This window comes from Mytilus edulis, chromosome 1 (genome assembly GCF_963676685.1).
Source record: "Mytilus edulis chromosome 1, xbMytEdul2.2, whole genome shotgun sequence".
NCBI classification, from domain to species: Eukaryota; Metazoa; Mollusca; class Bivalvia; order Mytilida; family Mytilidae; genus Mytilus; species Mytilus edulis.
Window position 1 is genome coordinate 64,782,541 of NC_092344.1, and position 25,292 is coordinate 64,807,832.

Sequence of the window (25,292 nt, forward strand, 5' to 3'; positions counted from 1 at the left end):
ACATAACAAACAAAGTGATATTTTGGTCCTTTAAAAAACATAGTAACACTTTTTAAAGTGTAACAGTTACTATGTTTTTTTTTTTTTTTAAAAACCCATTTACCGAATTTTATTCCCCCCCTTTTTTTGTTTAATGATCTTTAAATAATATGCATATATGATAATCCTTTTGTGATTTAGTCCAATAAAACTTTGGAGAAAGAAAAGTACGAAGTTACCAGGACTCAAAGCGATATGTTAAACCTACAGTTACTGTGTCAATAAAATTGGGCAAAAATATAACTTCTAATGAATGTAGTGAAATAATAATTCTGTACAAGATGTTTAAATTCAAAAACGTTTTTGATCACACTAGATCAGTCACGAGAGAGACCGTCAATTTAAAATGAGTTGGTAATGCAATTCACCATATAAAGCGAACAATCGTCTTTCCAGCATATATGTAAAAATTTTCTACCTCATGCACTTGTCAATTTTTATTTGGTTAGCTTCATCATTTAACAGTATATATAACATGCTTTTTACGAATAAAATATATATGTATCACAGGGTTGATAGCCACTATTGGACGCCATCACGAGTTGGTTGACCGTTATGAAACAACCGTTTCACAGATGATATCGGATATGTTCCGTATGTCGTATAACTACAATACCCTTTCCCTTTTCACAAATGAGACCTACCGAATTTGTAATAACATAAGCAACACGACGGGTGCCACATGTGAAGCGGGATCTGCTTACCCTTCCGGAGCACCAGAGATCACTCCTAGTTTTTGGTGGGGTTCGTGTTGCTTAGTGTTTAGTTTTCTGTGTCGTGTCTTCTGTTCTATTATTTGTCTGTTTGTCTTTTTAGTTTTAGCCATGGCGTTGTCAGTTTATTTTCTAATTATGAGTTTTACTCTCCCTCTGGTATCTTTTGTCCCTCTTTTAAGTTGGGTTGCAGGCATACTTCGTCTCTTATTTTGCCGTTTAATAACTGTTTTTAAAAGTTATTGATTAGACCGGTTTTTTTTCGATAAACGTCTGGCAAACAAAAACTATAAGCCAAGTACCTTTGAGGAGTATTTTTAATGACACTTGTTCAACATTCTCCATCTTAAAAAAGATATTCAACTTTAAACTTGTTTGGATTTCTAACTTTTTTTTTATCTGGGCGTCACTGATGAGTCTTTTGTAGATTAAACGCGCCTCTGGCGTATCAAATTATAAACCTAGCCATGGTACTTTAGATAACTAGTTATAAGAAGGTTTAGGTTACAGAAGTCTTCTTACAAATTAAATGCAATTTCTGAGTACAGTTGAGGTCAATAGTTTAAAGTGAAGCTAAAAAGATGTTCAAGAAATGTATTTTACCTTTTTACACAAACACTTTAATATGTAACAAACTACACCAATCTTCATAAACAAAAAACCGTACAGTAAGCTAGCTATATAAAAGCAACTTTACTTTAATCAATTATCTACGATACTCAGACTTTTAGAATATTCATATATCCTAGTGGTTTCAAAATAGTATTCAAATAAACTGGATTATCTCAATTGCAAAGAAAGGCATATATACATTTTAAATTCTAATGTGAAATTCTTCCGTCGTTGCACATGTCCCAGCTATAAATTTTATCAAATTCAATTTAATCGCCTGCAATTTATGCAGATTTAAATTTGACAATTACAGGCGACGTTTTATGCACCTCGATTGATTAATTGTAGAGAGTTACTAACTTCATCGTCTATAACCGCGACAGAGTTTAAAGAAGTTCTGAACACTGCTGTTTTATGTCTTGTGCAATTACTATCACGTGATGAAATTGTTGCACAATATGGTTAGATCTATATAGAGAACTGATTAAGCTCCACGTGTAAGGCAAATTAGAAGTTACCTACATTGTAATTGTTAGACAGTTTTAAAAGTACGTTTTATTTTCCCTTTTAAAACTGTTAAAACTGTATCTTGAAGATCGAAAGCGAAAAAATAAACAAAATATCATGGCGTTTCAAAACATGAAAAATGGAGTTCGTCCATATCGTATATGAAAAATAATTCGAAATAATGTACATGAAATTATTATAAGTAACAACACCGGATGTGTTGTTGAAGACCCATTGGTTGCTTCCGGTTGTTTTCATCTCGTTCGTTGGTCGGAATGTTGTCTCTTTGACACATTCCCTGTTTTTTTCCAATTTTATGTAATAGAACTTTAATTTTTTGAATACGGTATTTAACTGTATACATCAAATACGGATTTAGAGATATATATCATCGATACTTTATGCAAACATGTTTGTGAATCAAAAAACTTATAATACAAAAGTTTAAAGCAATCAAAAGAAACACTTTCGGAAAAAAACAGAAGCTACGGAGCGAAATTCAGATCAAGTAGGCCCATTGAATTAAATAACTGTTGGAAAAGTCCACATTGAAGAAGCCGATAACTCTTGATACTGATATAAGATAGTAGTATACATGTATGAACAAGATGTGATAAAATCGGTTAATGGTTTATTTCTATTTATCTAATATGAAATATATGGGACTGGACGTTTAGTACGGGGGAAATGGCGAATATGCCCACAATCTTCTCTTTATTACAAATGTATAAATCATATCATATTTAGAAAAGTACTCGTTTATAGCATCGCAATTGTTTGTATTTTCACACTTACAGAATAATTCTACACCACTAACAGAATGATCGAAGTCTGCACACCATCTTTAACAGTACCATTAGTTTTACACTTTGTTTTCATTTTTCATCCTTATACTATTCCTTAAATTACAAATCAATACCGTGACTTATCCGTGTGCATTACAGAGGTAATATAATTGTAATTAATCAATTAGCTTCGACAGGCGAAACACATTACAATATTTTCCAAGACAAGACAAATACTTTATTAAAGTCTCACCACTTGTTACATATAAAATATACAGCTTTTTAAAACACAAATTAACAACAAGAGCCACTCTTTAAAGAGTTATGAGCGACTATAAAACAATTTTTCTTAAATTATAATACAAATACAACTTAAGTCAGCTATCATGAATAAAAAATACATTTTCGCTTTATTAAAATTTCATAGCAGATTTTGGCAGTATAAAATACCATATTTTCATTTGTAAAAAGAAATATAATTTTTTCATTATATTAAGACATATGTAAAAAATTCTCATCAACAATACTAGCATGGTTAAAAATAACATTACGAATATCTGAAGATACAGGACAGTTTAAAAAAAACATGTTTTTCATCTTCAACGTCATCAGTACAGTTAAAACATATTTTTTTCAATATCAATATTTTCATAACGACCAGTCAATTCTGATGGGTGCTACACCACATCTAAATTTTGCTAAAGCACTCCTGTATCTACCAGGGTTGAGTTCAATATCGTAGTAGCTACGTAGCGGCTACGTAGCTGCTATCAATATCTATATAACAACTAGTCTATAGCTACACGTTCAATAGTCAAAATCTACGTCGCACATGTAGTTACATAGCCGCTACGACATTGAACGCAACCCTGGTATTTTAAAGATTAAATAATTTTCTACGCCATATATATTTTTGAACATTCTATATGTACGTAATTTATTTCTATCTTTTGACATAATCTTGTCATACCATTCTTCCTTAAATTTTTCAAAACATACATTTTCAATATTTCCTCATTAAATCCTTGTTCAAAATAGCACCATTGCACAAATATTCCATATCAAGTTCTTTAAGGGAAGAAGTTTGGTTAATATATATTGCTTCAAAGTTGTAATCAACCGAATACCAAAATTACTATCATGCTAGACGTAAAAGTTTATGATCCAATTTATATTTTCGTAGCAGTAATATTCAAAACAATCGAAAAGCATAAGCTACAAAAATTGCAAATTTTTGAGATTTTTAGACGAACCTTAATAGTAGCGGAACCAGGTTGCGTTCAATATCGTAGCGGCTACATAGGGATACGTAGATGTATGACTATTGCACGTGTAGCTAGCCTGACTGCTACGTAGACATTGATACCAGCTAGGCTAGCTATACGTTCAATAGTCATAAATCTACGTAGCATTATTATATAATTATTTAGCTGCTACGATGTTGAACGCAACCCACTAGATACAAGAATACTATACCGGGATCTGTAAATAAAAAAATCTGAAACAATTAATAGAAAAAAAAATTCGGCTATAAAGGAGGATTGGGATCAACCACTAACTTACTTGATAATAAAAAAGATATCAATTTTCCTGTCAGATCACTTTAGTCTAAAGTAGTCGCTTTTGAATTAGTTTTCCATAATACAAGGAAATGAAATATTAGATAATGAAAATGCATCTATAATCAAAACCAAATGACAAATCTGTATTATAACGCACACTTTTAATTAAACCTAACCGTATTATATAACTCGTAAAATTTAAATATAAATTTACTATTAATGTTATTAAACATTTTAATTCAATAAACTGTTATAAACAAGTCCTTAATCTATTGATCCCGTTAATCCAACACAAAAACGGCTCAAGTAACATTTAACTATAACTAGATCACCTCCGACATGTCAAAAATTAACCGCTAAAATTTACAAAATGGATCATGTTATTCGGAATATGATATCATACAGATTCTAAAATGATATGTGGTTTAATTATGATAAAAGCGGTGACGGAGGTCGGCGCTGGTGGAAAAATTGGCCAAATCGCCAATCGCATGATGTGAACAAAAGCGATCAAGACGGATTATGGGACGGTGATATTCGAAAATTTAGCGACCATCCATTTAATGGATACTTTAAAGACATCAGAGAAATTGCGAATAGAGCAATCCCATCGTCAACAAGCATCCATCCGTCCAATGTGAACACTCCTAGGATAGACAAAACGCTTGCCGTTACACCACGAACGGCGATAACGTTAGACAAAGTCCAGCGATATTTGACCCAGACTGAAAGTTTTGAGCCGAATTTAGACAGCCCGAAGACAGTCGATACATTCAGGTACCCACCGCCGTCAAACAGTCGTGCTTTATTGTCACTGAAAAGCGAACAGGACTATGCAGTACCTAAGAAATCTGGAGGCTGCACCTTAGCAGAAAGATTTCTTGTCGGAACATCGATGTATTTAGCCATTGCAGTTTTGATTATGTTAATTGTGATTGGTGTCATGGTTGCATCATTAAAGGATATAAATAAATCAATCAAAAATATAAATGTGGTAAGTATTCTTATTGAAGCAAAATAACCAGGGGGTATATAAATTCCTTGGCACGTCCGGTTAGCCTTTCTGTTATATATGTTCTCTGCTTTGTATCGATCTGATAAGTTATGCCTTTTTCAACGGATTTTTATAGCTTGGTTTTATGCTGTACTGTTACATCAGTGTCCCTGGTTGTTGGAAGGCTTGGCACCAGTTATCATGTTTAACCCTGCTACATTCTGCATGTGCCTGTCCTATTCAGGAGCCTGTGATTCTGTTTTTGTTTGTTTGTTGTTGTATATAGTTTTGTTTTGCTTTTGTTTTGAACATTAATAAGGCCGTTAGTTTCCTCATTTGAATTGTTTAACATTTGTCCATTTGGGGCCTTTTATATCTGACTATACGATATGAGCTTTATTTTTTTGTCGAAGACCGTAGTACAGTGACCTATAGCAGTAAACTTCTATGTAATTTGGTCTCTGGTTGAGAATTGTCTCATTTGCTATCATACAATATCTTCTTATTTTCATACATGTTATTTGACTTATTAGCCAAAAAAAATAATTAAAAAAAATACCACAACCCTTCTCAGTAGACTCCTCCATGCATGCCTTATTCATATTCAGAATATATCAACTGCTATAAATATTACGTAATAGTAAATTTTCGGCGGGTAAAGTATTGATAAATTAATTTCATCAGTGTCAATTTATATTAATACTTGTTAAACGTCTAAGCTGATTCCTATGAATGTATCAATATTGATAAATAATAAAATAATAAATGCACGCGTTAAACAGAAAATATTATTCCTCGCTGATCTTCGCAGTTTTTATATTTATATCAAATCTGCTGACCCAAAATTCTTACTTTAACTTTATTTTTTACAATTTTCTTTTCTTTTAAAATTTCAGGATGGCTCTACAGGAGATACTTATACCCCAAAATCAATAGGAGTATTATCCTCATTTTCTCCATTGTCTACGTCGTTTATAAACATTACACAGCCTAATAAAGCTACTACATCTAAGCAGCTAATTACTACCTCTGTTAAACAAACTATTTTCACTACTGGTAAACCGACCACTACTACCATATTTAAAGCACCTACTACTACTCCTCGGTCAGTTACTACCACGTTTAAGCCGATTACTACCGCTGCTCAACTAACTACTACCACTAAACAGCAAACATTAACGACTGCCAGGCCAACCACCACAACTTCTCAGCCAACCACTACCACTACTATTGCTTCGTCCACTACAAAGCCTACTACTACCACTTCTAAGCCTACTACTACTCCAAAGCCAACAACTACACCTCCTAAGCCTACTACTACTCCCCAGCCAACTACCACTCCTAAGCCTACTACTACTCCCCAGCCAACTACCACTCCTAAGCCTACTACTACTCCCCAGCCAACTACCACTCCTAAGCCTACTACTACTACTCCCAAGCTAACAACTACCACTCCTAAGCCTACTACTACTCCAAAGCCAACAACTACCACTCCCAAGCCTACTACTACAACTCCTATGCCTATTACCACTCCTAAGCCTACAACTTCTCCTCAGTCAACAACTACCACTCCTAAGCCTTCTACCACTCCAAAGCCTACTTCTACTCTTCAACTAACAACTACCACTCCTAAGCCTACTACTTCTCCTCAGTCAACAACTACCACTCCTAAGCCTTCTACCACTCCAAAGCCTACTTCTACTCTTCAACTAACAACTACCACTCCTAAGCCTACTACTCAGCCAACCACTAACGCTCCTCAGCCAACAACTACAATTCCTGAGCCAACTACTACCGCCCCTAAGCAGACCACTACAACTCTTGAGCCAATTTCTTCTACTCCTGAGCCATTTATTACTACATATAAACAAACTGTAACAGATACAAATCTTACAACAACAAATTCAAAGGTGACAACTGAAACTACAGCTACGGAAATCACTACACAAAAAGAAATAGAGACAAGCACAGAAAGTAACGGCACATTATGCAACTCTAATTATTGCTCGACTTTGGCATACAATATGTATGGATATATAAATCAATCTGCAGATGAGTGCAGCGATTTTTACGAGTACGCTTGTGGCAGTTGGGTGAATGCACGGGAACTAGCCATCGAAGGAGGATTTGTAGATCCATGGATAAGATCCGTTGAGGAGGATAAGAAGACAGAGTTTTATTCGAAAATCAGAGGTACTATAATCAGTTGTGTATGTGAAGTCAATGGGCATGTACTTTTACAATCTGGTTTTATTGGCGGGAATAAACCTTCACCAGGAACGCTCAAAGCCATAAATTTGAAAGTCGGATTTATTTGATCACAGAAAAATTGCGTTTGCATGCATATTTCCTTCCCGCGTCATTTTCATTTAGATTTTGTTTTTGTTTAATCGATAACGAAGTTTTTGCTGAATAACAACTTCTAACCAAAATGTGTTACCTTAGGCTTTTCATTTTGAGATTTATAAGAAAATCTTACAATATCATTAAGAAACAACAGAGGGTGACAGACATTTATTATTAATGTATACTTTTGTTAGAATAAGGCGCCTTGCTAGAATTTTCAGCTATTGCAAACTTATGGATAATTTAGATGTTCTATCCTTGTATATTTATAGATATATTAGAGCTACCTATTTTAGAAGGGGATCCATCATTTGCCAGGAATCTCAAGCACTTATATTCTGCCTGTTTAAACAAGGATTCTGTTTTTGACGACACTGCTGGTAAGACACATTTATCTGTTTTGATAGCACCGGATTCACCAAATGCACATTTGAAATATGAAAATAAAGACAAAAATAAAAGCGGAAGATGCCAATTAAGGGTACATTTAAAGTCGAAGAGGAACTGACAACAGTATGGGAAGATATTGAAAATCGAAAAAAAGTTCACAAAACACTTCATTAAAAGTATTAACATAGCGACAAGAACACTACGAGGTGATGTGACAGAGGTGCTCCGAAGGAGAAAGCAGATCCTGCACCCCTGGTGAACCCTTCACATTGATCATGGTATAAGTACAAATTTCGTAATAAGTCTCTTTCGAAGTTTGTCATTGATCTTGACCTCGAATATTTCTTTGTGTATTTTTTTATAGTTGTGTCAATTTTTTTTTTTTTTTTTTATAAAATCATTCAAACTGCTTAAATGTCCATTCAAGTTTTTCGTGCAAAGATGAAATTAAAACCCACATCTTACAAGCATTGTACTACACCATAATGATACAATTTGTTTCTATTCTATTCTTTTTTCCAGTCATGTCAGAAATTCGTTTCTTCCTGCAAATTCTCCAATTTGATGCCACAATGACCACAATAAAATCCATAGAAGAAATACAGAACTTTGCCATGTATTATTTTGGATCCTATCCACTCTTTCGATATGACGTGGCTCCAGTGGTAAACGGAGAAGATACTGTATATACTCTGATGGTAACTGTATATTCATTTACTTTTTAAACATTATTTTAAAATGACCACAGGATGAGACACAGGACAACTTAATAACGTCCTCTCCTAGAATATTTAGATTGATTGTTTGTTGATTGATTAAGTTCAAGACGAGAAAAGATCGATAGTAAATACAATAGGAAGGTTCTGTTATAGTGGTCTTGCATGAAGAAGCCCGGCAAATTTGACTGCTACTTTATAATGAGGACAAAGCAGATCTAGATAGAGACAGAAATTAAGTCATGTACGAGGCACTAGTAGTTGAGTACCCATCACAATGTTGCTGCAAAGTTTCAAACCGTGCAGAAGTCACGATTTAACACCCATTCTGACCAGACGTTGCAGCGTATTTGTACATCCCGCACAGCCGAACGAACGCCCAAATTTGACCTCAGGTGTTTACTGCTGGTCGGAAGAAAACCAAAGTGACCATGATCTTTGTACTTCCCAGTCACTTTTGTGTACTGAATTTTAAGTAACATGCATGTATACAAAACTATATGCAACAAGTCCAAACTCTATATGTAATAGAAATGAATAAGTATCATCAATTGAAAATTCCAAAAGAAACTATTATTGATGATTTTTATTTAATGCCCTAGCTTATTACTTGCACCTACCCGTTTATACAGATTGATGCTGATAATAATGTAATGGACACCATTCTTCTTCTTATTGGAATGAAAGAAACTAAGCCTGTCATAACATAATAATTTTTATTATTATTTTGTAGCTATTCCCACCTTCAATGTATCTGCGTCGTGATATTTATAATGGTAATATTGATGAAACAATTGTAAGTATTTGACATCGTTATATTATGATCTACAGCCTCTGTGGTCTCGTGGTATGGTGCTCGGCTTGATTGTGGGAAGTGGAGGGTTTGTTCACTGGCTTGATCAAACCAAATATCTTTTTTTTAACTGTTTTTTGCTTCTCGGAAAAGTACACGTTTACGTCGGAAAAGTACACGTTTACGAGTAAGAGCAAGAGTTCGTTTGCTAGTGTAATGTGAAAAAAAATGTATGATTTTTTAGAGAACAAAAGTTGTCTGTTTTTCAGACGACATGCATTCTTTTTAATAACTTATTCTAATATGACGTGCTTCTTTCGCTTTGTGAACAAACCCATGCTCTAAATCCAATAACATTTGTTTGCACATGCGTATATTGACTACTTCAGAATAATGAATTTTATCAAATTATCATGAACTCAAACACTTTCAAACTCTTAAATGACATGACGTTACTAATTCATTTATTATGACTGTAATATGTTGCATTTCGAAATTGAAATATTTGACCTAGATACGACAACCGTTCTTAACGGCTGTTCAAACTGCTCCCTCTGTAAAATCACAGTGCCAGTCGTTTGCTTCTTTACAAACAAAAAAGGGAGGTTCATGGAAGAGCCTACACAAACGCTTTTACACTTATACTTATCGGAGATAGAAATTACCTAAATTGTCCTATTCAGAATCGAAAAAAATGATGCAAGATATACTTTATTGTAGTTTTAACATGGGTAGGCATTATATTCGTGTTATTTTATCCCTCACTAACGCTCGGGCAAAGATAATCACCTATATAATGCCTACCCATGTTAAAACTACAATAAAGTATAGCTTGCATCAATTATTTCTTAAACATTCTGATGACATGTACGATCGACTCAAACTGATGTCACACAATAAGTCGAAGTCATATGGATCTAAACAACTGTCTTAGCAATACAACAATATGGCAAGCCGTTCTCGTCAAAACTATGTTTAAACCCTTTCTTCGAAAAAAAATACACACTGAGATTTAAAAACCTAAAATAACACACTGAGAAATCGAAATTACACACTGAGATTTTAAATAGACACACTGAGATGAAATAAATTGAAAAACACACACTGAGAATTGTTAATTACACACTGAGATTTCAAAAATACACACTGAGATTAATATGCAAATTACTAATGAATATTCATGAGATGAATAATTCAACAGATTAATATCTTGATCTGAAGAACTCTTGTCATTATAATATGAAATGCGAATCCTTTAACCAACATTCGTAATAAATTTCAAGACTTAACATCGCTCATATTCATAAGTTTGTTGCCTATAATTCAGATCATTACTACCAGTAATTAAACATGACTTTATTGTGTCCCTTTTCAAAAGTCTTCCAACTGTTTCCCTGATTTCGCCAGTTAATCTTTTATATTTTTGTTACGTTTATATGCTATAATAGACACTTGAGTAAAAATTTCACGGCATTCTTTTGCAGATTGTTCCAATGTTTTCTTATAATTTTGATAAAGTTTTTCACCATTTGGTTATATTTTGTAATAAGAGTAAATGGGTATCTTTCTTGTTCTTGTATTTCTAAAGTTTTTTTTATTAATAATTTGGAACCAAATCGAAGGACTAACGAGTTCTGTCCCTTGTTGTTTTAAGCTTGTAATAGATTCAGATTAAGTATGCTAATTAGATATGTGCGCATAAAAATTGCGCACAAATCTCAGTGTGTAATTTTAAATTCTCAGTGTGTAATTTTAAATTCTCAGTGTGTAATTTCAAATTCTCAGTGTGTGTTTTCAGTTTATTTATTCTCAGTGTGTCTTTTTGAAATCTCAGTGTGTAATTTTCAATTCTCAGTGTGCGTTTTTCATTTTTGTAATCTCAGTGCGTCTTTATGAAATCTCAGTGTGAAAATTTTAATTCTCGGTGTGTAATTTTCAATTCTCAGTGTGTAATTTTCAATTCTCAGTGTGCGTTTTGAAGTTTTTAAATCTCAGTGTGCTTTGTTGTAAATCTCAGTGTGTAAATTTTACGAAAAATGGTTTAAACATAGTTTTGACGAGAACGGCTTGCCATACAACAATGTATCAGCGACACGCAAGGCTCATTCCAGCCCAGTAGTTAGCACTTCTGTGTTGACTTGAGTTATCATTGATATGTTCATAATTATGAATTAACTGTTTACAAAACTTTGAATTTTTGAAATACTAAGGCTTTTCTACCTCAAAAATAGATTACCTTTGCTGTATTTGGCAAAACTTACCGTTCATGTAAATGTTTTAAAAGAAATACAATTTTTTTGGAACTTGTACTGCCGAAATCGTATCTAAAGCTGATTTAATATCAAAGTAAAAGAGAAACCGCTGTAGATATAAGAAGAATAACTCTGTATATATCTTATATATCTTTAAATTTCTATTTTAACTACTCACATTATATATTTTTCATAACCTGTGCATTTGTTATATTAGATAATTATCTTTGAAATTCTTAATGGTAAACTTCATTTTTTGATAATACTGATATGGTATATAATTTTTTCAAGTATGGAAAATTGTATGTAAATACTAACAAAAACTAACAGCTGTATAAATATGTTATTTACTAATGTTAACGAGGCCGGGATAAGGTACCGGTACTTGATGTTTTTAATCTAACAAATGTACAGATTTCAATAAAATATGATAAATTAAAAAAAAAAAGAATAACTCTGTACTTTAAAATATACTAGCAGCAAGTTTATATCTATCATATTAACAGCCACAAGTGACCCCTACTATAGACATAATGTTTTAACTTTTATTATAAGGACGGACTTGATTATTTGCACCGTGTTCCTACTGTTCTTGATTCAATATATGGAACCGGTTCTGCTGGCTCTGGTGGTGAATTTAGACGGCGCAGGGATGCAGACATGGTTAAGGACGACTTTGATTATTTTGATGACGAGAAACAAAATAAAAGACCAAAGATAATTGGCCGGAAGTTATTACAAGAGGATTATTATTATGGTGAATTAATACTTGTATAATGTAGATATATTTGAAACTTTTGCAAGAAATATACAACTTGATGATATATTTTAAAAAAAAAATATGATTTTCAACATGTTAAAAAGTAAATTTCTCTGTTCAAAATATTTTGTTTAAGTTAAATTGAGTTTTACAGTTAAGTAGCAATTATAAATATAGAAAACAAGATGTGGTACGATTGCCAATGAGACAACTGTTCACAAGAGACCAAAATGACACAGAAATTAACAACTATAATAGGTCACCGTACGGCCTTCAAAAAAGAGCAAAGCCCAAACCGATAAAGCATGTAAAAATAAGGACTTTGTAATGTACATGTTGACCAATGATTCTCGTATGGACAGCAACATCACAGTCATATAATCCTAGCTGTCACAATAAAAAAACCCACAACAAACGTGTTCATATTACTCTGATTTAATCTATTTACAACAAAAGTATCAAATCGCAATTTGGATGAGTTTACATTAAAGAAACAAATTCTATATGTAGGACTTTAAAGTGCGATGGGGACGCTAAAGTGCGATGGTCACGGTAAAATGCGATGGTATACGCTAAAGTGCGATGCCACGACACGCTAAAGTGCGTTTTTCGCGAATGCGTGTTTGTAAAGAAACAAATTATATATAATCAAGCAGTTCATTGAAAAAATATTACTATTTGACAATATTTTCATTGCAATTTTACCAAAATTTCAGATGATGAAGGCCAATCCGTATATAATACTGCAAGAGCAAAATTGCTCGATGTCTTCAAATTCGAAAGGCAGCTAAATCAGGTACAATAGAATGATTGATTTTTTGACTAGAACAAAAAAAAATTGGAAATCTGTCCAAAAACAAAGACTTTTCGACATCTCACTTTTTATGTACACAAAATCGATAATCCACTATCTATCTTCTCGAACTTTACTCAGTGTTACCGGAACCTCGGATGTCGCAAATGTTATTTCTGTCATTATGGGAAATGTTGCAATAATAACGTTGGAATTAAAACCACGAATCTGAAAACGTTCATAATATACACCGAAAACTAGTATAAGAAGAAAGGAAATCATTCAATAACCTGAAAGAGAAAGATGGCGGACGCCGTCATGATAAGATTCCTCTTCTGGTTTTTGTATCAATTGTAATTTGAAATAGAGCTGATTATAATATATTTCAATGTATTTAAAAACGAGGAGATGTGGTATGATTGTCATAGAGACAAGTATCGACCAGAGACCAGAGGACGATGATTCTAACAACTGCATGTATAAAGTAGATTATTAGGAAGTTGCTATTCATTGTCGTATATTTAAATGAGCATTACTGTTATATATACACCAGAAAGAATAATTCTGTACTTATATGAGATCCGAATGCATCCTATAGCAGGGAAAAGTATGCTAGTAAAATGCTAAATTATCAAGTAAAAACAGAATATTCAAGCAACTGTGTTACATAGACAATTACATTTAATGTTTGTTCAAAATGAGGCAGGATACAAGAAGTCGATCATGCTTAACATAATACATTTTGTGATCTTACCTACTAGTATATTCGTATTGTAAAACAGCTGATCTCAGGACAAAGAAGAAAACGTTCTGATGCTCAAGTTATTATTAAGACAGTTAAACATGTACTTTTAATCTATCTTAATGAATACGAACTATCACAATAATCTGGTATCCATAATATCAAGTGCTCTAATAGGGTGAGCATAGTCAACATACTCTCATGTGTATTCATAATTGACGCATTTTACATCTTTAATTCCAGATTATCCCTTACAGAAATACTGATAGCCAGACAAGTAGTAGTAACATACAGTTTAATGACCTGCAAATTAGGCACCCTTCATTGAATTGGACAGATATACTCCCAGATGTAAAACCGAACACACCAGTCAGCATTTCACATTCAACTTATTTCTATGGTTTGGATAGACTTATCGCCGATACAAGTGCAGATATTATCAAATTATATGAGTTGATAACAGTAATCACTCGAGGATTATGGAAATACCTCCCATATGATAAGCGGACTTATTTGTATTTTAGTGACATCATAGAAGAGCGATATGATTGGTTGAGATGTGTCAATTTCACCTTTGACCTTTTGAATTCTGAATTGCATAAGGAATACTCCGTAAAGATGTCGACCGATATAGCTGATGGAATAGAGGACACAAAAACTGTGATTGAAAATATAACAAATGTTGTGAAATTTAATACAGACAATTCCACAGACCTCAGTAAAGAAACGAAATTGTCACTCTTTAATAAATTGTCTTCACTTCAAGTAGAGGTTTTACCGCCACCAAACGTGGATTTATCATTCAAATTAACGTCTTCCATATCATTTGTTCTTTCTGCAACTGAATGTTTGAAGAAACGATTCAATGAAGATATGGCAAAACTGGGAAAATCAACGAAATCAACAGTGACTGAATGGTCAGATCTCAGACCTCAGTATAACGATAGGTTCAATAAAATAGGTAACATTTTATTTTGAGTATCAAAAATTAAAAGTCTCAGAATAATTTCACTGAAAATTGTGATTTGAAATATTGTTTGCTTTTTATAAAATTTTATATTAGAAAACATTTACATTTTGGTGTTATCTCTCTTATCCTCTTAATCTATTTGTGTCTAAAATTATGAAACAAAAGTATGCATAAAAATCCCCTCCCTCCAATTATAATCGATCTTTTATAATGTCTGTCAATGTTTTTTTGTCATTGTATTATTTTTTAATCTATATTTTGTTGTTGATTAGTTAAATAAAAACTATAAATTAGAAAGTTAATGAATCAGACGCAATAAAAACAAAATCCAAAGAAAAACAATATCGTCAGTGATGAAGATCATAAAGAAAATAGTTCCAAAAATCTGTTCATCAAATTTCGTTAAAATGTATTTTTAAAAATCTTTTACTACTAAAAAATGTGTATTCTATTTTCCAGAACTGCCACTTGGACTTACCTCTTTGATGGTTGAGAAAGAGCCCTTATTTCCTATTCTAACAAGTGTAGGATTTAATTTGGCATCGAACATTATAAAGGCATTATACGGTAAGGTTACATATGTCAATTCTATGACTGGAACTCAGAAGAATTCGAACCGCCTCGGGTGTTCAGGGTAAAGTGTTCACCTCGAGTGTTGCGGGATGTCATCGGTTCGAATCGCGACACGGACTAACCGAATACTTTAAAATGGTCATTTTCTACTTCTCCGCTACGTACGCAGCATTAAGGAGTAAACACACCGTGGCATACTGGCCATCTCGAAGTCGGATCACTGTGTCCGGTACGATGGCATGTCTTGTAAAATGTTACCTTGTGAAATAGCAGGTTTAAAATCCTGCTTCTCGTGTCGTTCTAGTACAATTTGTAATTTCTAAAGGTAAATCGATATAGGAAGATGTGTAAATGCATTTTTAACTACGTAGTTTGTGTCTACATACCAACAGTATCAAGTAATTACATTTGTTTACAGGTTCCATGGATATAGCTTTAGCAGAATCATGGTGGAGTTCATCCTCATCCTCATCTTTCCTCGATACATGGAATTGTTATGACAATCAACTTTCATCAGACATTGATGTAAGATATCTCTAATAACGTTTAATATTCATTTCAAAAACAAAAACTTATAAAAAGAAACCTTTCAAAATCTATATAATTTTAAATCAAATCGTTTTTCTTCGAACTGAAATGAATAGCCATTTGTTTGCACATTGCGAACTAATTTGTTTTATTTGATTCGAACCAAAATGTTATGCAATATATTGTTAATCTATCTATAGCATATAATTTATGTTAATAAACAAGTATGGACACAGACGCAAATTGTCAGTGGGGTTAAAAGTCGTTACAAATGTATTGAAAGCTAGACTGGAAATGTGTATTAACAAATTGAGTTGATGTGTACATGTCTTCATTCAAATGCATTGACTGATAAAAAAGGGGGCTTCAACTTCCACCCCTCTCTATGAATTAGTTGTTTGAGTGTTTGAATATGGAGTTTGTTAATAAATAGCTGCACAGTAAGCGCATGATATGTCTCCAATGGGTTTTCAATGTAGCCAGAAACTCCTGCACTTATAGGTGTCCAAAAACTATAAAATCCCTTCTTTTTTTAAGCATATATAAAAATTCATAACACAGAAATGTATAATCTGAAATTTATTACAATCAAAAGGGACCTTAGGTCAATAGTTTAAACAATTCACCAAAGTTTAATTAAAGGTGATGGATGCATTTTTGTGTTCTTGTTCAAAATTGGAAAATTCTCTCTTTTTTAAGGATAAAATCTCTCTTCATAACATGGAAACGAAAATTCTAAAATTTATAAAATCGATGTGGAGCTAATGTCAATAGATATAAGCATTTCAACAAAGTTTCTTGAAAGTAGGGGAAGTGTTTTCTAGTTATTGTCTGAAGTGTGGATGATGGACTGATAGACAACAGTATACTATAATATGTTGTGTATGAGACATTGGTATAATAAAAAGGTTTTGAATGAATAATGATTAGAAACTGTTTAATGCAGTTATTGAGGGAACGACAGTGAAGAAATTGCTGAGATCAATGCGTTTGAATCCTAAGAATTCAATTTTTGTTGAAATGAAATAAAGTTCAATTTTTTACCCTTTGGATCTTAATGTAGACCAATTTGAAAACGGGACAATCCTGTGCAATTGAATATTTCTGGCTATTGGCAATACTGTGCAATTGAAAATTTCTTGCTATTGCGCAATATTGTGCAATTAGATATTTCTTGCTATTGTGCAATACTGTGCAATTGAAGATTTCTTGCTATTGCAGAATACTGCGCAATTGAAAATTTCTTGCTATTGCACAATATAGTATAATAATTTATGACCCCGATTTGGACCAACTTGAAAACTGGGCCCATAATCAAAAATCTAAGTACATGTTAAGACTCACCATATCAAAGAACCCCAAGAATTCAATTCTTATTCTTCTTAGAGTGCGAAAACCTTTTATTAGCCTTTTAAAGCTTGCTATGCAGTCAAGGTTTTGCTCATTGTTAAAGGCAGTATCTTGACCTATAGTTACTTACTTTCATGTCATTATGGCTGCATAAAACCAATAAGGGCAAAATTCTTCTGGTTTAAGTTGGTTTTATTGTGCTGTTTTCTTAGACAGTGTAATATTCTCAAGCTTATTTTAATTTTGGACCCTTTAGACTTTAATGTAGACCAATTAGAAAACAGGACCTAAAATTAAAAATTTGGACATGGTTAGATTTGGCATATCAAAGAAGCACAATACCGTAATTCATTTTTTTGCTGAAATCAAACAAAGTTTAATTTTGGCCCCTTATTCCTTGGGACCAAAACTCCAAAATTAATCCAAACCTTCCTTTTGTGGTCATAAACCTTTGTAGATTTCTATTAACTTATACTAAAGTTATTGTTCAAAAACCAAGAAAAATGCTTATTTGGGGCCTGTCTGTTGGAACTAAAATTAGCAAAATCTATCCCAACCCTCCTTATGTGGCCATAGACCTTATGTTAAAATATCATAGATTTCTGTTTACTAATACTTAAGTTATAGAGCAAAAACCAAGAACAATTCTTATTTGGCCCCTTATTCCTAAACTGTTGAGACCAAAATACCCCAAATCAATCCCACCCTTCCTTTCATGGTCATAAATCTTGTGTCTAAATTTCATATATATCTATTTTACTTTTACTGAAGTTAGAGTGCGAAAACCGAATGTCTTTGGATGAAGACGAAGATGCCAACGTGATTCCAATGTACAACCAAAAAGTTTTCAATTTTTGCGGTTGTATAAAAATGATCTCAAATCAAATTTTTAATGGAGTTTGCAACAGTAATTATTCAACTACTCATTTTAATACATCATAAAGTATTAAAGTGTAAATGTCATAGTCATGGTGATGATGCCTCCGCTAGCATATAACGTTATAAAGGTACATAAATCAAGAACTGTAAAAGTGAAGCTGCTAAAAATTGAACTTAAACCGAGTTTAGAGGTACCAGAAATAAGCATTATATACACATTTCACTAAATTTAGTTGAGACAAACTTGAGAAATTTTTCCATTTGTGAAAGGGGATAACCCTAGAATGATAATCAAAGTGCTTGTAATCACCGAATGGCTATTAAAGACTGCTTAAATTTATCAGTTGGTAGTAAAGTGAATTTTGCATTGTATATTGTATATATAGCATTATTTTTAGTCGATTCAACTACTATTCTGGACAGAGAAAGATAACTCCAATTTTCAAAGAAGATTTCATAAAGCAATGGTTTTAGGTTATATTAATTCAACAACCATTCTGGACAAAGAAAGATAACTCCAATTTATTGTCTTGAATCTACAAAAATGTTTGTTTTTGGCCCTCAATTCCTCGACTGTTTGCCCCATAACCCACAAAATAAACCCCAAACTTCTACTTATGGTATTAAATATTATGGTACAGTTTCAGAACAATTGAAATACTTATACACAACTTTTTGTACTGACACAAGATTAATGCTTGTTTTGGGCACCTTTGGAACCTTTATTCATAAACCTTAGGGACTATATATATATATAACCGCCCCAAAACAATCCCAAGCTTCCTTTTATGATTATAAATATTATGTTATAATTAAATGGCTTCCTTTTTACTTATACTGAAGTTATTATCTGGAAACCATCCGTCTTGGGAAGACGACGACAGGATACCTACATGTATTTCAACTGCAAAAATTTCTGTGGTTGTATAAAAATTTCAAATATGTACAATGAAATAGAGTTTTAGAAATTGATAAGCCTAGATAGGCCTTATAATTTCCCCCCACATAGTTGAAGGACCATTTACACTCAGGACCGAGTCATAAGTAGGCAGTACAGTCTACAGATGTATTAAAACAACCTAGCATCATATTGCTAGTAGTGGGAGTAGCATTCTCGGGAAAATTTGTTCGTTTTTTTTTTATAATATGTTTGGTTCAAATCAAAATAGAATGCTTTTATCTCCCTAATACTTACATTGTAAATAGAGGTGGTACTACTTTGACAAATCCTTGTACATGAGAGTTTTCTGTCAAATCTTTATTTCACAAAGAATGAATTGCATAACAATGAACTGAGCTCAAAGCAAAGTACTTTAATAATACACTTAGACAAAGAGCTAAATCCAGTGATATACTTTGTACTACAGGTCCTTCATTAACATCCATTGACCAAAACCATATCTCATCAACATTCCATACTACATGGTTGGATTCTGAAGTCCTGAAAAAGACATGATTTTTTTTATCATATTTTAAGTATATAAACACAGGTTTAAACTTTCTTGTTGTATAATCATTCCGTATCTAGCAACTATCAATTTGCTTAATGCACATATTGATATATGTTGAGTGTACCTCTGTTGGAAATAAGAACACACAAACCTCCACCTAGTTTTAGTCAATGGACAAAACATTCAAAACTATAAAATATTATAGATCTAAGACTTGTCAGTGTCTATTTACCATTGCCACTGAATCAGTGATATATGTATTGTACACATAATTATATACATGCAAGACTAAAATTATAAAGTACATACATGTTTGTATATAAGACTAAAACTGACATTCATTCCCAAAGTCATTTTCAAATCTGACTTCATGGTAAAATAAGATTCCATATCTACAACCAATTAAAAGGAAAAATCCCTCTGATAGACTAGCATTTAAATCCGATTTCTAAAATGGAAGCTAGGTCACCTTGGAACTTAGAACTAAAAAAAATCGAAACAATATATCTGATATATTTCAAATGCATGTACATGAAATAATATAAATCTCTAAAATTCACCATATTGTTCCCTTTTTCATCTTCTGTTAGATACTGTATATCCAGTGGCGGATCCAGAAATTTTCTCAAGTGGGGGCCCACTGACTGACCTAAGAGGGGGCTCGCTCAAGTCATGGTTCAGTGATTCCCTATATAAGCAAACAAATTTTTTCTCAAAAAGCAGGCCCCCCCCCCCCCCCTAAATCCGCCTCTGATATCAACCTCTAGATGTCTTTCAATTACATTCAGTTTAGTGTGGGTTGATCTTTGATTGTTGTACATGTTACAACCAGATTCCCGGCAGGGGGCAACTTTGTAAGACCGCAGAGGTTCAAGCTTAGATTTTAATAAATAAAAATTGAAATTGCAGATCAACATCCGTTTAAGTACAGGAGAAGTAATGAATGCGGACGGAGCACTTCAACTCATCTATCAGGTAAAATTCATTTAGTGATACGCTCAACATTTAATTCAAGAAATATTGTAAAATGTATACACAGGACGGTTGTCATGTTGAAGTGTGAAAAGGAAAATATATTCAAGCAAAACACATCTGCGTTCTAGGGGAAGCAAAAGCGGAATTACTATATTTCACGAATATAAGGCTTCTGGATTCATAAAATATTTTGTGAGTACCATTTTTATTATCATACATAGTTGCTGGATAAACATATGCTTACTACAATATATGGTAGTGAGTTTATTTACCCTTCCGGAGAACCTGTGATCATCTTTAGTTTTTGGTGGGGATCGTAATGCTCAGTCTTCAGTTTGCTATTTTGTGTTTTGTGTACTGTTGGTGTTCTTTTTCTTATTTAGCCTTGGAGTTGTCAGATTTCGAATCGTGAGTTTAAATGTCCCTCAGCAGCCCTCTCCTTAGCAGCTACTTAACATGCAGGCCATATTTGCAACTGGACAATATGCCAGCAGCAACCGACGAATCTAAATATGGCGATTTAATGTACAAAGTTTCATGTACATTTTTGTATTTTGTTTTGTAAAAAAAAAAATATTTAGGAAAATTTTAGTCAGAAAAGTGTCACTTGTCAAGTTCTTTAGTTGAAATCATAAATCTGTGGATCTTACTTATATTATCCCGTTGTCTTATCCACTGCAGTGACATTTTAACTTTCAAATGTTAAACATCCAAATCATGTATTATGCCAATCTTCCATCATTGGTGTGTTTTTCCTACTTCGACTATAAAGTAATATTGGACCTGACTAAATCACATGAAATATGATACAGGATAAATTATACCGAATTGAAGCACATAGTCTCACTCCGTTGATCTAGCTGAACATAAGGTATATCATTATATTTGAAGGAATATGAGCGACAACTGAAAGCTGCAAATACAAAGAGATATTATCTTCCGATATTATCTGCAACTCCGGAACAATTGTTTCTTCTGCATTTCACACAAGTAAGTTCATAAGTTTGTATAAACGAGTAAGTAAAGACGTTGTTTATCAAGTCAAAATTTCCTCAAATTTCATCAGTTTTGTCATGCAGAATTTACTGAATTCTGGGAAAGAAGGTAGATTTGTTTGTTATTAATTTGTGTATTTTCATTTACATTTCTGTTTTGACATTATCTATCTCTTGAAAGCGGACATTACCACCATGCATGATAAAAGTAAGTTTAGTAAACGTTTAACACTTTCGAAAAAGGTATCTTATGCGTTTGTAGGTATATTTATATCAATGACCCTGATGTTGAAAGTATGTTAATAAGTCAGCTTTAAATCATACATTGACTATCAAGTTACTAGTTGTTGTCAGTATCGAACAAAATCATGTTTTTGTAAGATAAAACGGTAACCTATAGCTATTAATTTCTGTGTCATTTGGTCTGTTGTAGAGAGTAGTAGCATAAGCAATCATACCACATCTATTTTTTTATATTTGCTTTGATAAGAAATTCTGTGTAAACGTGTATTAAGAATATCATAATCAAATTTCAGCTATCATTTGTATATAAATTCATTTCTTTATTTAGAATTTTTGTGAAGTTCCATACCAAGGTACAACATCAATGAGTAAAAATAGGTAAGAGATATCAAAAAATTTAACATAATAAAAACGTAGATTTGAATTCTATTCCATTTAATAAATGACCTTTAAGAGATTTGTTATTGAACGCAAAGTAACAATTTATGAATTGTGTGCGTCCGTAGCACTTTCCTATATATGCCGTCACCAGGAACGTTTTATCCTTTACATTTTAATTCCAATGTATGCATACGTCTTGACAAAAAAAAGGAATATTTAATTTAGCAGATATCTTCGAAAGCAGTATTGTTAATTAAAGTATCTTCTGAAATTCTCTTTACTTGAAATTTGTTATTATGTATTTGCAGTACTAGCATTTCTCTTAGTTTTTTTTAAGCAGATGTTAACATGTATAGTATTGGATTTTATTGATTATACATAACGAACAGTGCCAAATGTTTTATGTTTATACATGACACGAAAAACAAACCACTTCAAAAACAAAAAAGGTTAGTTCTACAAAATGATCATCTTGGCTCTCCTACCAAAAGTTATCGGACATAAAGGGTCTGCGTACGTATTGACACAACTTATACAGCCAAACGCACTCTCAATTTTAGTATGTGTTTAACTACTGACTGAGAAGTTAAAAAGGACCATATATCTAACTCCAATAATTGAGCAACACGTGTTCGAACCGGAAAGAGTAAATGCTTCATGTACACTTTAAGGTTAAGCAGTATCTGTATATATAAGTGTGAACCTTAAATAATTGATTGTTGCAAATCAATTCATTTATTAACATTTATGTTTGTTTTTGCTTTATATAATTATATTTTATCATTCAAAGTTATTCTTTATTCTTTATTTTCCATGATATCAAATTTTTATTTTTATTTCAGAATTAATCACGTGCTTAAAAACAGTGATTTCTTCCATAAGGCATTCCAGTGTTCTTCTGATAAGGAAATGAACCAAGAGAATACATGCTCTTTATTATAAGTCATTGGCTATGAACGTTCACCTATGACTCATTTAATGACGAAATTACATGATGTAAAGATTATTTTAATAAAATAAGTCTTGAAAATGATATTCATGATTTAAAGTATACGTAGACAGGTTATTTTTCTAAATTCTGAAATTCGCATGTTATATATACCCCAGGACATACACAAAAATGATAACTCTCAAATTTGATCTTAACCCACTTTGTCCAGTTGTTGACATAGGGCGACCACAGTTGCATAGCATCTTCTCCTGTCCTTGGCTTTGCTTCTATGTAGATCAAAGGTTAGATCTCTGTGCGAGGTTGTATAAGTCGTCCTATTTTCCGATTGGCCTGAGGATTCCAATCTTGCACCTGTGTAGTTAAATTTCTATCTACGTGTTGTAATCGTTCTTTCTATTGGTTATTCATAGTTTTTAACCAACTAGTACATTATTGCCAAAAATGACTATTTATTAAAAAACAATACATATTTTATGTAATGGCCCTGTTTTTTTTTTCTGTAATGGCCCTGTTTTTCTGTAATCACCCTGTTTTTTTGTAATGGCCCTGTTTTATATGTAATGGCCCTGTTTTATATGTAATGGCCATGTATTAATGCCCAGTTTGTCAGTATTAAGCCCAGTTGCGGTTTTTAATAAAGTTATTAAAATAAAGTTGTAAAGATTATAATACTTTTTTTGTATTTTATTTAATTTAGTAACCAGCAACCAACATTAAAGAACCATATAAAGGGATCACTGTTCATCCTGTTCAAAAAGCATTATCATGTTGAAGTACAACGTATATTTTTTCAAACTAAACTGTCATTAAAAGTACCCTCTTGCTGTCATTAAAAGAGTAAGAGGGTACAGTTGGCAGCAACGCATACACTTTTGTTCAGTTGGTTAGTAAATGTATTAAGAAATGGGTATATAATGGCCTTGTTATATGTCCAAGGTCTGTAATAATGGTCGAGGAAGTCTGTAATGGCCCGAGGCAACCATTATAAAAAAAACCATTCATGAATACTATATTATTGTCTTGTCCCTTTCCATAATTCTTTGTTGCTAATATTGTTTGGCCAATTAATGTAAATAATGATAAGTAGACACACGTTCATGAAAACTTGTAATGTTTAGGTAGAATCAGCTGTTATAATTAGTCTCCAAGTTTCTGACCCATGTGAGGTATAGATTTTATATTTGAGTTGAAGATCCTGATTTTGATGTTTGTTCTGAGTAATATGCTTTTGTTGTCACAAATTTGACAGCAATCTTTTTCCCAATTATTTTTTATAATATGCAAAACATATAAAAAAAACCTATGTTTATACTTGGGCATGAAATGTCCGCGTTTCATGTACAAATGAAGTTCAAACTCTCTCTTATGATAAACGACTCATCATTGAAGTCCACTGGTAACATCGATTTTATTGTCACAAAATCATTTATTGAACATTCCTATAGTTGAATTTACACTTTAAATTTATGTTTATCATTTACCGAGGGTTAAAATTCAAAGTTGACGTTATATTGTTGCGTGTTAGTTTTTTGTATTATTTAAAATCAAGTTAGTGATATAGACCCATATATTCTTTACAAAAATATATAACTTAAATGCACATGGGTTATCACTTGGTAAACGTATCAGTGAATAGAGCTATGTTTGTCTCATTCTGCATGATATGTGAAAGGTTAAATAAATACGATACTGAAGGCCGAGAAAAATTCAAAAAGGAAAGTTCTTAACCAAATGGAAATATCAAAAGTTCAAACACATCAGACGAATGGATAACAACTGTCAGTTTCTTGACTTTTTACAGGAATGTTCTATGCAGACATGAACTAATGTAGAATGCATATTAGTCAAATGGAAATCGCAATAATGCACTGCAGTATCATTGTATATGATATATAATATAATATAAGCTATATCATGAGACAACTAATCAGAACTTACTTTTGTTAATAAATAATCTTTCGTCAGCTATTCTAAATTTCCTTTCCAATGCA

At 32.6% G+C, this 25,292-nt stretch overlaps 1 protein-coding gene across 1 annotated transcript; it reads left to right on the forward strand.

The window, feature by feature from the left end:
- Positions 1 to 4,559: 4,559 nt before the first annotated feature.
- Positions 4,560 to 23,400, forward strand: LOC139486914 (uncharacterized). Its single transcript, XM_071271968.1, has 14 exons — positions 4,560 to 5,212; positions 6,109 to 7,405; positions 7,831 to 7,938; positions 8,471 to 8,646; positions 9,398 to 9,460; positions 12,265 to 12,466; positions 13,186 to 13,265; positions 14,248 to 14,965; positions 15,434 to 15,541; positions 15,966 to 16,072; positions 20,665 to 20,730; positions 21,622 to 21,720; positions 22,297 to 22,346; positions 23,192 to 23,400. The coding sequence occupies exons 1-14, from the start codon at positions 4,637 to 4,639 to the stop codon at positions 23,289 to 23,291; spliced, it is 3,750 nt and encodes a 1,249-aa protein (XP_071128069.1). The 5' UTR covers positions 4,560 to 4,636; the 3' UTR covers positions 23,292 to 23,400.
- The last annotated feature ends 1,892 nt before the right edge of the window (positions 23,401 to 25,292 follow it).